This window comes from Oryza brachyantha, chromosome 7 (assembly GCF_000231095.2).
Source record: "Oryza brachyantha chromosome 7, ObraRS2, whole genome shotgun sequence".
In the NCBI taxonomy this organism is placed as follows: Eukaryota; Viridiplantae; Streptophyta; class Magnoliopsida; order Poales; family Poaceae; genus Oryza; species Oryza brachyantha.
In genome coordinates, this window is record NC_023169.2 from 14,728,834 (window position 1) to 14,743,852 (window position 15,019).

At 42.3% G+C, this 15,019-nt stretch overlaps 2 protein-coding genes across 2 annotated transcripts; both read right to left on the minus strand.

Moving 5' to 3' along the window:
* Positions 1–927: 927 nt before the first annotated feature.
* On the minus strand, positions 928–2,306 carry LOC102713650 (ethylene-responsive transcription factor ERN1). Its single transcript, XM_015839597.2, has one exon. It carries the CDS (start codon positions 2,235–2,237, stop codon positions 1,341–1,343), a length of 897 nt encoding a protein of 298 aa, XP_015695083.2. The 5' UTR covers positions 2,238–2,306; the 3' UTR covers positions 928–1,340.
* Positions 2,307–5,375: 3,069 nt separating this feature from the next.
* LOC102705091 (importin-5) lies at positions 5,376–14,510 on the minus strand. The gene is made up of 20 exons (XM_006658664.2): positions 13,133–14,510; positions 12,554–12,757; positions 11,878–11,982; positions 11,712–11,777; positions 11,415–11,579; positions 11,246–11,320; positions 11,023–11,174; positions 10,418–10,553; positions 10,264–10,333; positions 10,058–10,185; positions 9,914–9,970; positions 8,659–8,844; positions 8,320–8,412; positions 7,668–7,753; positions 7,526–7,592; positions 7,360–7,426; positions 7,134–7,270; positions 6,289–6,380; positions 6,149–6,215; positions 5,376–5,858 (listed from the first exon to the last, which is right to left on the minus strand). Exons 1-20 carry the CDS (start codon positions 14,390–14,392, stop codon positions 5,694–5,696), a joined length of 3,378 nt encoding a protein of 1,125 aa, XP_006658727.2. The 5' UTR covers positions 14,393–14,510; the 3' UTR covers positions 5,376–5,693.
* Positions 14,511–15,019: the final 509 nt, after the last annotated feature.

Consider the following 15,019-nt stretch of genomic DNA (forward strand, 5'->3'; position numbering starts at 1 on the left):
TTTTAACTTATAAGCAGAAGAAAAATCTAAAAGATGAGACATTATTCTGTCATGGTTTTAAAATGTGACGATAATTGTCGAGCCTTTTGAGTTCGCACCTTGTCAAAGAATTTAAATCACAAGCAAAACAAGCACCCTTGACCCTTGCAGATACTCTTCTGTCCAACAAAGGATGCGACTCTAGATTATAAAATTTGTCACACATAAAATGCAATTCTAGAGCACCACTAGTATTTATCTTACCAATCATCTCCAATTTAAATTTCTCTGAGTCTTACCCCAGCCATCCTCATACTCCCCAGCCATGTCATTCCTCCTATCTACCAATATGTCGATCTGAATATTAGAATTGAATTATTTTTATGGACAAAGGGAGTATCTCAAACCCCCAAAATTCCAATGGAATTGATTCAAATAACTGCTGTAACAAGTAACAGCAGATTCGAGTCATTTACTCACAAGTTTACAAGCAGCTGGGCACTTATTTATTTTCGTCAGATGAGCTGACCTCTTTTCACCTGCTAGTCTGCTGATGTTGCCTTTTTTTGTACTGAATTTACTAAGCTCGTCCCGGAGTTCTGTGGCTTCTTGCTGCCCATTGCACTAGAAAATTCTTGTCCCGATGCAGGTGTTTGTATTTGCCGGCGTCGTAAGCGCCGGCCGTATGGAGCTGCAAGTTGCAGACAGAAAATTAAGACCGATGATAATTCAGGTTAAATTCAGCTTTTGGACTGAGCTGACAATTTTATGATTTTATCAGTACCCCAGTTGGAAATTGTAACTGAAGAAATTTTGGTTATAGAATTTCAAGAACAACCAAAAGATTTGGTCGGATTTCAAACTAGAACCTGTCGAATCACGGCTCAAATTTTGTGCAGGCGGTAAAATATTTCAAGTTCTCTCAATTGTCGTTGCATAGTAGACCTGTACAATTTCTGTTTTAGCGATGCAACAGTATTATCAGCATATTGCACATAACATTCACGTCCATGGAAAAAGATTAGAGCTTGCCGTTTTTTACTCATCAGATTCCCATCACAATAGTTGAACACTTAAGCTATTCTACATCTGTTCTACACACAGCAAACGACATGAAAATAAAGCATTTTACTCTATCCTGAAATGAAATGCAATGCAAAACTAGAGAAAATTTCACATGAAAATTCAGAAGCAATTTAAACGAGTAGAATCATCTTCCTCTTTTCACTGCACTGCCTGGATGCAGCAAAAAAAAACCAATTGAGCTTACACGGGCATGCACGGGGTACAGCCGATCCAGGAGGCAAAAGAGCAAGAACAACGACGGCGGCCGCCGGCGGTGAGTCGCGCGCACACAGACGCTAATGGCACAGTGGCGAGAGATCCCAGAGCGGGTCGCAGGCGGACGCGTCGAACACCTTGTCGAAGTACTCCTGCAGGCCGTTCATGGCGTACAGGGACGCGGAGATCCGCCGCTCGACCTTTATGCGCTCGAACTCCGCCATCTCGGCCGGTGGCGTGCCGGCGTTCGAGTCCTCCGGCGACGCCGCCGGTGGCGGCGTGACGGCGTCCACCGCGGCGAAGCTGTCCAGAGCCGGGAACTGGCCGAACGCCGCGTCGAACATCCACGAGTCGAGCTCCTCGGCGCCCGTGTGGCCGAAGTCCCGCCGGTACACCTCGCTGACGTCCGGTGCTCCGCCGCCTTGCTTCGCCGCGCCGTCGCAGCTGTCCGTGCTGCTGCTGCTTGAGCCACCACAAGCACTACCTGCACTGTTGCTATTGCTATTGCTTGTGGTTGTGGTGGTCGGGGTGGCCGCCGTCGTGGACCTCTTCTTGGAGGCGGCGCCGGAGCTGGCAGTGGTCGCGGCGGACCTTGCCTTCTTGAGCTTCTTGTGGTGGAGGAGGCCCCGGATGCGGACGGCGAGCGGGCAGTCCGGCGAGATGCGCGGCGCGAAGTTGGTGCGCGCCTCGGCGCCGCGGAGGAGTCGGGCCGCCTCGTCGTAGGCGCGCGCGGCGGCCTCGGCGGTCTCGAAGGTGCCGAGCCACATGCGGATCTTCTGCGTCGTGTCCTTGATCTCCGCCACCCACCGGCCCGACGGCCGCTGCCGGACGCCGACGAACTTGCTGTGGCTAGTGCTGCCCTTCTTCCTCCCCCTCGGCTTCGTCGGCTTCGCCGGCGCCGCCGCTTCTTGGCCGTAGTAGTAGCAGTACTCTTGCAGCTGGAACACCTGAGGTTGCAGCTGGAAGTTGAGCTCCATTTGTGTGAGCTTGAGCTCCACTTCTTGAATTCTTGGGTTTCAGAGAGGTAGGAGAGACAGGTGTCTGTCTGCCAACTGCTTGATGGCTTGATGCTTGGCATTTGGCACAGGGGAGAATTTATAGAGGATCTGTGAGAAATATTGCAAGTGCTAGCCATTGGCATTGCTCCTCTGGGGTTACTTTCAGACTTGGTTTAAGTCTACCAGGGTTGGTCAAATCATGGTCTACCAATGAATTATTATGAATTGTATGATCATGTCATTTGTGTATGTTAATGTGTGTGAGTGTGTTCATGGAAAATGAAGTGTATGTTTGTACACAGTAACATAATGCAACTTTTGTTGGGATGTTTTTGTCTTGTCAATTTTTTTCGTTTCATGTATTGTCGGTGAGGAACTGGCAAAGGTAGTGGCTTCCCTGTTTCTGTAATTCTCTGGTTCATGTCGATGTGGAATCAAACAATTTGGGATGCTTATAAGCTTGTAGTGCATCACCACTAAATTTGACCTTTTGTATTTTCTGTGATTCTGATTCTGAAGACCATAGCATGATTCATGGATCTGTTCAGCGATTGGATGAACTTATCCAATATATCTGAAGATATTTTTTATCGAGTTTAGTCAATTATTTGAATATATGAATTTTATTCATTCTTTCTTTTAGTCAATTTTCCTAATTCTTCTTTCCACTGCTCATAAACTTTATATGCATGCGGGCAATGAGTTATGATTAAAAAAATAGGAATTAGAACGAACATGCACCCACCTTAACTTGCAAACAAAAGTCAAAGAGCCTGCATTTCTTAATGTCTTTTTACAAGGTCTAAACCTCAATGCATTAGCTTAACTGAAACCTTTTGGGGCACTGTTTAGACTAGTTCTTCCATGATTTGTGGGCATCTGTTCGCTCCAACTAAAACCACTAATTCGAGACCAAGTCTTCACTGCATGACAGTGTGCCATTTGGCAGAATATCAGAGCATGATGACAAACAATGAAAATACAAACGGTTAACCATCAACTCATCAACCCCGCACAACTTGAGTTTTTGTATTGTCACATCATTTGACAATTTCGCCATCAGCTAAGTCTTTCTTCTTCACTGGATGAGGCAGTCGTTCTCTGCTGGTTCAATGTTGGATACCTTTCAGTTTTGAGAGCATCTTATCTACTGGTATAAAGATTAAGTTTAAGCCGTCCCAAATTGTTTTTTAGAGTTTATCTGTAATCTGTTAAGGGCATGGGCATGGCCCATCCAATATTAGTACTCCCAGTTCAGTACGAACGACGAAGCATTAGTACTTCGACATATCAAGTCATCATTCCAAATCTGTGAATTTTAAGATAATGGAACTGGTAACTTTCGACCGCTCCATCAGCTAGGGATTCCACATGGATGACAGTACCCTCAGTCCAGAGCTAACATTGCTTATCCTCTTCAGTAAAAATCAGTATTAAATAATTTACCTATATAATAGTGCTATAAGTCGGACATTTTAAACATTGATAACAGAAAAAACAAAAAGATAGATCACGTAAGAATAATGTTACTATAATAATGTGCAACTCGTTTTATTAAAATAGCATATTTTTATAAATATTATTGATCAAAAGTATCTAAGACCATATATAGACCTAAAGGCAAGTTATATTTTAAAACGGATAAAGCACCTATGTACTTCGAGAGTTCAGAGGAATACTAATTGAAACCTAAATATTCAAATTTATACTCGAAGGAATACACGTATAAAACAAACGCATCTTTAGTCAGCTGAGACCTGTCAGTTTTTGTAGCTGGTAAAAGCTAAAAGTTAATAAAGCAACCGTGATGGCAGAAGCTCTCTCTCATCTTGACAGCAAAAGCGACACCACTGCTGCTTAAACGGGGCAGAGTCTTTTCTTTTGAACCCAAGAACGGAAAGACACTGCACATAGGATTAATAAACTTGCACTAAGCGTTTGGTCGTTGCCGCTAGGCATTTCATTCATCAGCTGAGAAAAGGTAATCGTCATGGAGCGGCATGCTAGTCCCCTCAATTTTTAAGGCCATGCCAGCGTCATCAGCTATCAAAAAGGCGAGTTTTGTCAAATTGTCATCACCTGCCTTGCCGCATTTTTCAGTGTTGTGCTTGCTTGTTCAAATGAGCAACTGGCTACACTGCTAGAGCACTCATAATGTTTTGTTTGTTTTGTACACTCGGGATGACTCCAAGAGGTTCTTCCAATGAACTTTTTTTTTTCGCGTACCAGATGCCATCTTTGTCGCTGTCAATGTGCAATTTCTTGTCGAACCTGATGGACTATTTCCCAAAGCAAGAGACAAAAGAACGCTTTTTGGGCAGCAGGTGAGGTCAAGAGTGGGCATCTTCTCGGCTCTTGTTTAAGCTCATTCCAGTCTTCAAGATTTGTCTGGTACTGTGAGCCGCCATGAGCTTGGAAATGATGGAGATATTCCAGTAGTGTTTTAGGAGCTAATCCTCTCATGACTAATTCAAATTCAACTTAGGATGTCAAGCCTTGATACAGGAAAGATTATTTGAAAGGAACCTTTTGAGTATTTTTGTTTGGTCGATTCCATCCTGTTGACGCCGGCATATGCAACTTGCACTATTGTTTTTTTTATTATTAGCAAAGGAAAAAGAAACTCAAAACAAGGACCGTTTTGAAGTTGCGACAATACGCAAACAAAGCGTCTCAGAAGTACCTCAAGTTAGCTTGAAAGGATTACCTGCAGCATCTTTCCAGATGTTGGGAAATTCATGTTTGGTTAATGATGAAACACAGCTTTCCAGATGTTGCGAATCTTTCGCACGACCTGTACCGCAGATTCCTAGATACCGCTCGTATGAAGACAAAGTGAAAAAAAAAATGCAACCATGCAGATCAACAAAAGGGAGCAGAAATTTGTGCACGGTGCTGTACCGAAATATTTGGCACTCCTGCAATTATTGTGTCTAGAAACACCAGCGAAGAAAAATGCCCAGCTCAAATAGGACAGTAATTATTTATGAAGCAATGATTGGCCAGAGCATCATGTAGATAGAGTAAATGCTCAGCTCAAATAGGAATCTAATTATTTATGAATCAATGATTGGCCGGGGCATCGTGTACAAATTACGGAACTGGAGGCAAAACATCCCACAAAAATATGACTTTTAACTTCATTACCAAAACTGGCGCAGCATCTGTTCAGCTCAATCTGACAACAAATATCACCATTTCAGTTACAACCTCTGATGCAGCACGTCCCAAAACCATATCTGAATACAAGATAATATACACACTCTACACCAAAACCATATGAAATGGCAACCTTCCAATTCCTTGAAGCCAGCAATGCGCATTCACAAATGAACTCACCCACAAATGATTAAACACAAAGAATTGGTTGACAGTAACAATGATGAAATATATCAAAAAAGGAGCAAGATTTAAACTTGCAGCAATAAAAGAAACCTATGTCGACAAAATGGACTGAAGCAGAAGCTGCTGCTGTGGTTGCAAGCTGGAAAATGTTTTGGCAAGAAAATCTGGCGGAAGGGTCTGCTGGAAATGCCTCAAAAGATTGACCATCCGCTTGGTGGTTTCATCTGTAGCAAGTTCTGTTCCATTACATAAAACCTGCAGTAGAAATCCAAAGACAATAATCATTTACAGTTTGTTAGAACATCTTAATCAAGGAAATAAAAAGAATGTGCAGAATAATTAATAATAGTTTTGACCTTCAGATCAGGTATATCTAGAACTACTGCTACTGCTATAGCAATAAAGCCTGTGATTGCTAAGTTAATAGTAGCAGGTCTTAGATTCATCACAGAGAAAACCAAACTAAACCAGAATCTATGTTGATGTCCTTGTTTCCCTTTGGCAAAAGGATCCCACACAAACATTGGAAATAGATCAGAAATTACCTCTGCAAAAATTGAAACAATTTTTGGAAGATATTGGCTTTGAGGACCAAGAATATCTGTGTCCGATCTGCAAACAGAAAAGGCAATTATAAACTGCAAACGGAAACATGATTGTTGACACATCGGAAGTGATCAGATACCTCTCCACCATTGAGGAAAGCTGATCGTGCACAACTTTTGCTTCAATCTTGTCATCTTTTATAGGCAAGCAACCAAGCCATGCAGGAATGATCTGATAAGAATGAATACATTGGGTGAGAACCATACCAAATGTATATGGTAGTAACATGGTCTAATGGAAGCAGCACACAAGGCTCAGGCTCAATCTAGGGACATGCACAACTACTTGTTTATATGCTTGTTATTAACTGGCTCAGTTTCAGGTTGAACTCCATACCCTTCAGCAGGTTTCTCACCTGTTCGTGTAGAAAATCAAACGATAACTAGGAAACAATCAGTCCATTAGGACACACAATACTAGCAGGAACAGACCAGTTTAATTTCGAAGAATATTCTGACACAAGTGTGGCTAGTTCTTCAACGGTTTACCCAAAGCATATTTACAACAGAGCATTCCTGAAGGATTTGTTTAGCAGTCTTAAGGATGCCAAGTTGTATAATTGTGCCAAATCAGATCCAAATTCAACTTAATAATTAGTAGTATGCATGTAAACAAAAGTTTGAACATGTGTTTGCTAATAAATATTAAACGGAAAGCTCGTAAATTCTGTTAAAAGACACAAAACTTCTTCCTATATCCAAAGGCTTGATTCCACTCCATGAACATGTGACCAAATAACAGTTTAGATAAGTCAAGGCGTGAAATCAACAAGATTTGGACTTCTATTGAAAAGCATATACAAAATTTAGGATCTAATCAGTAATCACCTAATGTGCAATGCCTGCTCCACAGACCCAAGATATTTATTGATAGTCTTTCATCAAGACAAGTTCAGTCATGCAATTGTGAGATTTAAGAATATACCTGAGCTGCATCAATACTATCACGATGGAACTGGCATATTTTACCAAGCGCTGAAACAGCATTGTCATATGCCATAATATTATCTGCATGCTTTGCTTCAGGATGCATGATAATGTTGTTCAGCTTTGACAACGCCTCTGGTTATGAAAGCACCAAATTAGTGGCATGGTTTTGACAATGCATGGAGAAGTACTACAAAGTGATGTATGAATGAGCAAGGGACTACCTCCAACTAAAGGGCGAAAAACATGACCACCAAACTCAGCACATACACCCACACCATAGACAGCAGCCTACAAAGAATAAGTTGGCAGTTCAGCACATCAGTGTCCTGTTTGGCCAAATATTATGATAGGATATGGATTGAGGGGAATTAAAACATAAATAAATACCTGTCGGACATCTGAGTTCTCATCATTGGATGCCTCCAGCAGAAAAGGTAGGTATGTATCATAATACCTGTTCAGAGGAAAAGACATAATTCAGTTACAAATACAAGCCTACCATCTAACCAAATAGCTTTGAGGGACTTACTTAAGAGCAGATTCACGACATTGCTCTGCAATATCATCAAATATACAGATAGCTATCCTTCTCTCTTCAGCAGTCTTATCCTTTCCCTGCAAATTAAAGGTGACACAAAAAAAGTGAATGAGCATTTAATAATAAAACAAGAATTAATTAGCAGAACTCAATGAAACAAGACTGGTAAACAAGCAAGTGATAGTAACCATTAGTTTTTTAACATCTGAGAAGCAAAATGTATTGTAGGATTTTATATGTAGTTTTTGTTGCTTGACGTATCCATTTTGAGATTTCAGAATAAAATAATGATGGTAAACAGACAAGAATATGTAAATATATCAGCATATAATTTATTCACCATACCCATAACCATATATCAGAATAATGAAGTCAGGAATATGGAAAATCTGTCAACATGAAGTGTTCTGATAAAATGGTAAACCAACAAAACAAAGAGGAACTTACAAAATAAAAGAAAAGACTCGATTACAAAAAGAAATATCATGTTAACATGCACAAAATATACAAAATACAGCCATTTGACAGAGTGCATTCTGTAATGTAGTGTGCTAAAGGAACTAGAGAGAATTAAATAATTTGTACAAGGCTAAAAGTAAATCGAATCGAAATACATAATTGAAGTCAAGATTTCGTTACTTACCAACATAGGTGTGATGTACACAGAGAGTTCATCAAAGAAAGGCAAAAAAGCAGCTTTAAAGGTCTTAATCAAAGTACCAAGACACTCTCCAACCTGAAAATTATTTTATAAAGTAGTGTTAACAGAATCAACTTTCAGAATATTAGTATTCCATCCAATAAAAAAAAACATAGCTCTGACAACATCACATAATCAGAAAAGCTACTAACACATACAGTTTCCATATGTCCAATATGAATATTCATCTAACTAAAGTTTTAAAAGTTGAATGTCAAAGCTAGTCTTTTACTCTCTGTGGGAGGGGAAACTCCAAGGGGTGTCATCCCAAGATACACGAACCTGATCAAACACTTCCTCCTCCTGCTCATTCTCTTCTTTGAGAAGTTCTCCTTCATCCGCATCAAAATCTTCTGCCTTTGTTCTCTCTGACCTCTCTCTTTTCCTGGTAGCACTGGCTATGATAACATTCTTGATCTCATCCGAAACAGCTCTTACTTGGTTTTCATCAAGGAGTCTACCAGAGAGCTGCTCAATTAAAAGGATAGTGAGTGATAAAAAGGCTAGTCTTTACAAATGGAGGAATAGTCAAGTATATCATGGCATTATATTTCATAGAGAGTTGAATTAATTATAGATCATCAGCAGATATCACTCAGCTATGCAGAGCTGATTGATCAATTAAGCAATCTTTTTGTGTCCATGAAAAACACAATCAATGTGCAAAAGGTGCCAGTGCCAACCCAAATCATTCTGGCCTTGGCAAAAATCCACTGACAACTTAATCAAATGATAAAAATAGGGATCTTTCTGTATGGTAATGACTCCCATATGGTAATGACTCCCATAAAACTTCACAACAATAATAGAAATAAGTGTACCATGAAATTTGTGAAGAGATTTTAGTTGGTGAAAATTAAAGTGGTTTCAGGCTGCGTTCGGTAGTGCATGGTAGGGTGAAAACCCTGTTTGTTTCATGGAACGTGCTTCCCGAATTGCTAAAAGGTGCATTTTTGGAAAAATTTCTATATAAAAGTTGCTTTAAAATCACATTAATTTGCTTTAAAATCGTGTTAATCCATTTTCAAGTTTGCAATTGCTAATACTCAATTACTCATTCACTAATGAGCCTCCTCGTTTTGTGTGATCATCTTCTTCTTCCATCACCTCCAAACACCCTTAGTTTCTTCTGTCATAATATGGAGGTACAGTAACCATTCCATTGTTCCTTAACAGAAGCTAACCTTTCAAACCACCTATCTATTGACAGTAAATTAGGTCTGAACAATATCCCAACCAAACAAAATTCATGATGAACAAACTGGTCATATATGTTTCATCCAACCGAAGACATTTCGGCTTCATCCAATAGATAACTAGCGACTCAACAAGAAAAGGAACGATGCATATATTTCTACAAATGAATGTTTTCTGTAAGATGCACCCGTGGCAAACAGCACACATCACCAGTTAACAGTATACACCAGTGCACTGCCCTATAATGCTTCAAATGCATTACAAACAAAACCTCAAACTAAGTTTGATATTTTCAAATTATTAAGTAGACAATACGATAATAAAAGGAAGAGAAAGATACCTGCATGCACTCATTTAATGAATCAAGCATGGATGAACACATCTCTGTTTCTGGCTCCTGTATAGTAGTAGTTTGAAAGAAAACCTGTTAGCATTAAAAAAAATAGCAAACCACCAGCACATATAGGGAGGATTTTTGGCAGACCTTGTGCAATGCTTCAACAAGAGCTGGAATTATGTAGTCAGACAATTGTTTAACATAAGATTCATCACGTCCTGGAGCCTGCCCCTTCTCAACAGCCAGTTTTGCTGAACGTAGCAGTTCAGGCATAGCTGCATTGTTGTTGGAAGTATACTAAAAGCAAATCCATAGGGCAAAAGAATGAAAAAACATAGCAGAACATCAAATACCTGCAACAGCAGCTCTCCTCACTTCCTCATGAAAGTAAAATTTAAGAAGGGGGACTAATGTAGGAGCAACCTACATGAAATTTAACAACCAGTAACATATAACAGTGAGATGCAAATGAGAAAATAAGACTAGCATGATAATATCATATCAAACCTGATCAATCCATGGGAAGAACCCCTCCTTGAGTTCATCAGCATAACAGCATAGCATGTTGCAAGCTGTTGCTTTCTCTTCTAGTACGCTTGTTCGGATACCTATTCTTTTATCGCCAAGCGTGATTGTTTCAATGCTGTATGAGTGAAAAGGATTAGGGCACAACTGCACAACCAATGAGCAGCCAAAAACAACCACCACACCTCACTGAAAATATATTCATAAACAAATTAAATTGAAAAAAAAAAGCAATAGGAAAACAATCATAAGGTAGCTATTGGAAGTTGAATTTCCACATCACAGAGAAATAAAGTAAGGTGGATAGTGGAGATACAATCCAACAAATGAGTTCAACAAAAAACTATAATCTTCTATGAACGAAGAGGTGCGCCCCTAAAACTATAATCCTCTATAAACCGAGAAAAAACTATAATCTTCTATGAACGAAGAGGTGCACCCCTAAAACTATAATCCTATGAACGAAGAGACAAAGAGGAATAAATCATAGATAAAATTAAATAGAAGGCATCCACCACAGGTTCAAAATTAAGGGAATTCACATTTAATCAGTGGATAAAATGTAGTGTTTGAAAAAATTGACAAACCTATCATCATCTGATTCTATATCATCATCTGATTCAGCTGAAGTTATTGTGACATCAGGCTTCAGCTGAGCAGACTGAAGCAGTGGTGGCATAACAACACTCATGTAAGGAAGAAAATCTTGTCCAAGACATTTGCACAGCCTGGCCCAGGCCTGTCAAATGGAGGATGAGTGTTACAAAAAAAAGATTTTATTATGATCAATTTAGTAGGTTTTGTATGTACCTGCAGCATGTAGCTTGTTATCGGATCATCGGTTTCCATTGGAGTTCCTTGCAAACTCATAAGTACTTCCATGACCTAGCAATAAATGGGTAGACGAGAACAAGTGAGCATGTACAGAATAGAAGTGCACTTTCACAAAAATTACAATAGAAAGGAGGAAGGTAATTACCTGCTTTGCGTCATCCCTGAACTTATCCTTGCCCACAGCCATACCAACCAGACTTATACACTCCATGGATTTGGCACGAAGCATCCTATTGGACTTATCAGTTGCATTCATCAAAATAGCTTTCAGGTATGGCATCACTGCGTCATAGTATTTCTTGAAGTGCTCCTGGAAGACAGATACACCAAAATTTTAAACAATGCTATAAGCTTACTAGCTGTAAAGAACTACCAACAAGACAATGTCCTGTTCCCCTTATACACAATAAGAAATTAAGCAAACTTATAGGTGAACAATTACCTGTGATGAATCAGCTACTGATGCTAAAGCTGTCAATGCTCCCTCTTGCACCATTTGCTTGCCATTCTAAATATAACCATAAGAAATTAACATATGTTCTACCAGCTCAAATAAATATATACTAAAAGGCACTGCAATAGATTTAACCGATGAGAGAAGTGTATACCTGAAGAAGAACAAGTAATTTGTTAACAATCCCATCTAGGTATGGTGTCAAAATTTCAGGCGTGCAATTCTCACTGAAATTCAATATAGCTGATGCAGCATGTGCCTGTCAAGAATAGTAACACAACCAGACATGAAATTATCATTTCCTAATAAACTATAATAAAAATAGGTGAACGCCGGGTTCATAACAGGCACCCAAAAACTTTTAAAACCTTGAAAAGACATTTAAAAACATAAACTTGAAAAGTTGTATTATGAACAAAAGTTTATTCAAAAATCATTTGAATTAATTTATTCATGTATGCTAAAATACCTTATTTAACAAGGATAGCAACAATATATGAATGACAAGGCTAGGTTTGGTTAACGTTCATCTATTCCCATGCTACCAATGAAAGTGAAAGATCCCAACTAGCACATGAATAGATGAAACAGTTTAATTAATTGAAGAACATTTTAGATGTCTGAGCATCAAGGGTGTATGTCCTTTATGTAATTCCCCCAATCTACCTGCAACATTTTCTTGACAAAGTCTAGCAAGCAGATGTTATACAATTTGCTAGTCGTTATGAGCATTGTAGCATTGTAGGCCACAAAAGAATGTTATAAAATCAAGGAACATGTCTCTAAAAGGTGTGATAGATCAAGTCCAATGCTGCTATTTGAACACTCACCTGTACCCGTGGATTCTGAAAATCATCCATGGCATTTGCCAATGCAGGCAGCACCTGCTGATGATAATGAACTTGCAGATCTGGACCCAAATCAGTAGATAGCTGACCAATGGCATTGATTGCAGCCCACCGTACACGAGGATGGGGGTGTTGGAATCCATTCAGTATCATAGAGACTACCTGCTCCAGATTTTTAAGCATCACCTGCAAGCAACAAACAGCTGAGAACATATCCATTTTGGGTGCTTCTTCAAAATGAATGAAACAATAGATAACATTTTTTGTCTTAATACTAGCATTTTTGTATGCCTTAATACTAGCCAAAGGCTCTTGTATACCTAAAATTCGGTTTTTCTAACCACTTGAACATGAGAAGCAAACGAAGAAGGTAAGTGATTAGTTCTCAGGCCACACAAATTTTGAATTTCCTAGCTCAACAAATAAGCTAATGTGTATTTTCTTTTACCCAATGTAGCAACACTAAAAATGCACATGCCTTCAGTTTTTCAAGTGTGATAACTACAGCATGATGCTTCTCTTCCATGGTAATCATGATAAACATAAAGGTATTAAGCTAACCTTCGCACATCCTTCTGCGATCTGTGCAAGTGTGATGAGCGCGGCATGGTGCTTCTGCCACTCAGGAGCAGAAAGGTACTGTGGGAGCAGCTCAGATGCGATTGGCACAATTGCATTCCCACCAATGGCAATCGCTAGACGGTCAAGGCACTCCTGTGCTACTCCATAATTGTTTCCTTCACCCGCATCTTCATCCTCTGTCTCAGCAGTGTGCCAAGCTGGTTCATCCTCTACATCAAGCAACATCTGCATGAGCACTGCAAACAGCCTGCCAACAAATTGCGGGAGGCGCCGCATCATTCCTGGTGCACGCTCCCTCGCCTCAGCAAGAGTAATCACGAACTCTACAGCGAGGTGCCTAGTCCCGTCCTCCAGCTGCGCGGCCTCAGATATCTGCAGCATTGCTCCTACAACATCCCCAATCTGCCGCCGCAGGAACCTTGGCTCTGCACCAGCCAGTTCAACAAGAAGCTCCAGCGCCTCCTGTGCAGAGGCCTCCTGACCAGAGTTTAGGCAATCTGTGAGCGCTCTCATCATCGCAGGAAGCAAATCCTGCATCTTATCACGGTCGGCGTTGGTGGGCAAGCACTGGACGAGGTTAACCGCAGCACTCAATGCAGCGATGCGCACATCAGGAGATGTTGGGTGCGCCAGGGCAGTGGAGAGCAGGTTGTGGATAGTCATCAGATGATCGAGGAGAGATTCAGCGATGTAATCTGCCAGACGAGCGAAGATGAGAAGGGCGGACTCCTGCAGGTTGGGAGCCTCGGGACCCGATGCTGCGCGGAATAGGAAAGGGAGCAGCTCGGCCCACGCGTTCTCCGGCAGGAGAAGCGCGGCGAGTTCGGACACGGCGTCGCAGACCTTCTTCGCGATGGGCTTCGGCGGGTCGGACTGGAGCGCCGAGAGGAGATGCGACTTGAGCGCGGTCTGCCCCGCCGGGGAGAGGTGGGGCCAGAGCGGCGCCGCGGCCGCGCCGCTGGACGCGTCGGAGGAGGGCGTCGGGGACAGCAGCTTGCGGAGGAGGACGGCGGCCATGGCGCGGAGGTCGGCGGGGGTGGCGGGCGACGACAGCGACGACGCGAGGCGGAGCGCGAGCGGCTCCGGGTGGGACGAGCGGAGGCGGTGGAACGCGGCCTCGGCGGCGGCGCGGTCGGCGTTGGACGACGACATGAGCGTCGAGAGCAGCGCGTCGAACGCGGCCGGGTCCCCTCCCAGCAGCGCGGCGGCGGCGGCGGCCTGGTCATCCCCGGACGCCATCGGATCGGATTGCCCCCTCTCCCTCTCTCTCTCTCTCCCCTTGAGGCGGCTAGGGTTTTCGCCCGCGCGTGGCGGCGGCGGCGGCTAGTGGGGAGGAAGGAACGAACGAGAGAGAGGGGGGGCGGAGAGAGACACAACCCGGGCGCGGAGAGAGACTCCGAGGGATGGAGCGGTTGGGTTTAATAATACTACTTCCGCGCTCGTAATAGACGGAGCGGTTTGGGTAGGGTTTGAGATATGAGACGCGGCTCGGATGGGGCTCGGGTGGGTTTGGTTCGTTTCGGTTCGGTTTGGGTATTTGGATTTGGCCTGGTCGGGAAGGGACGGGGCTGTACCCGCGACGTCGCGCGTCGCACCGGTTTCGCGGGATTCCTTTGTCTCGCAACCTTTTCGGTTATTCTCCGTGGCTCGGGCGTGCAGCAGCGTTGGATTCGCTGCTAAAAACGCAAACTTCTTCACCGATGCTTCCTATAGATTAGGGTTTTGGGTTTTACAGGTTGGATGCGTGATGGATGTGTGGGGTGGGGAGGGGGGGGGGGGGGGCGGGGTGGTGGTGGGGGTATGATTGGGCATTGATGGGTACAGGCAGGCGGCCGGGCGACATCTCGCCCACGTCATGATTAAGCT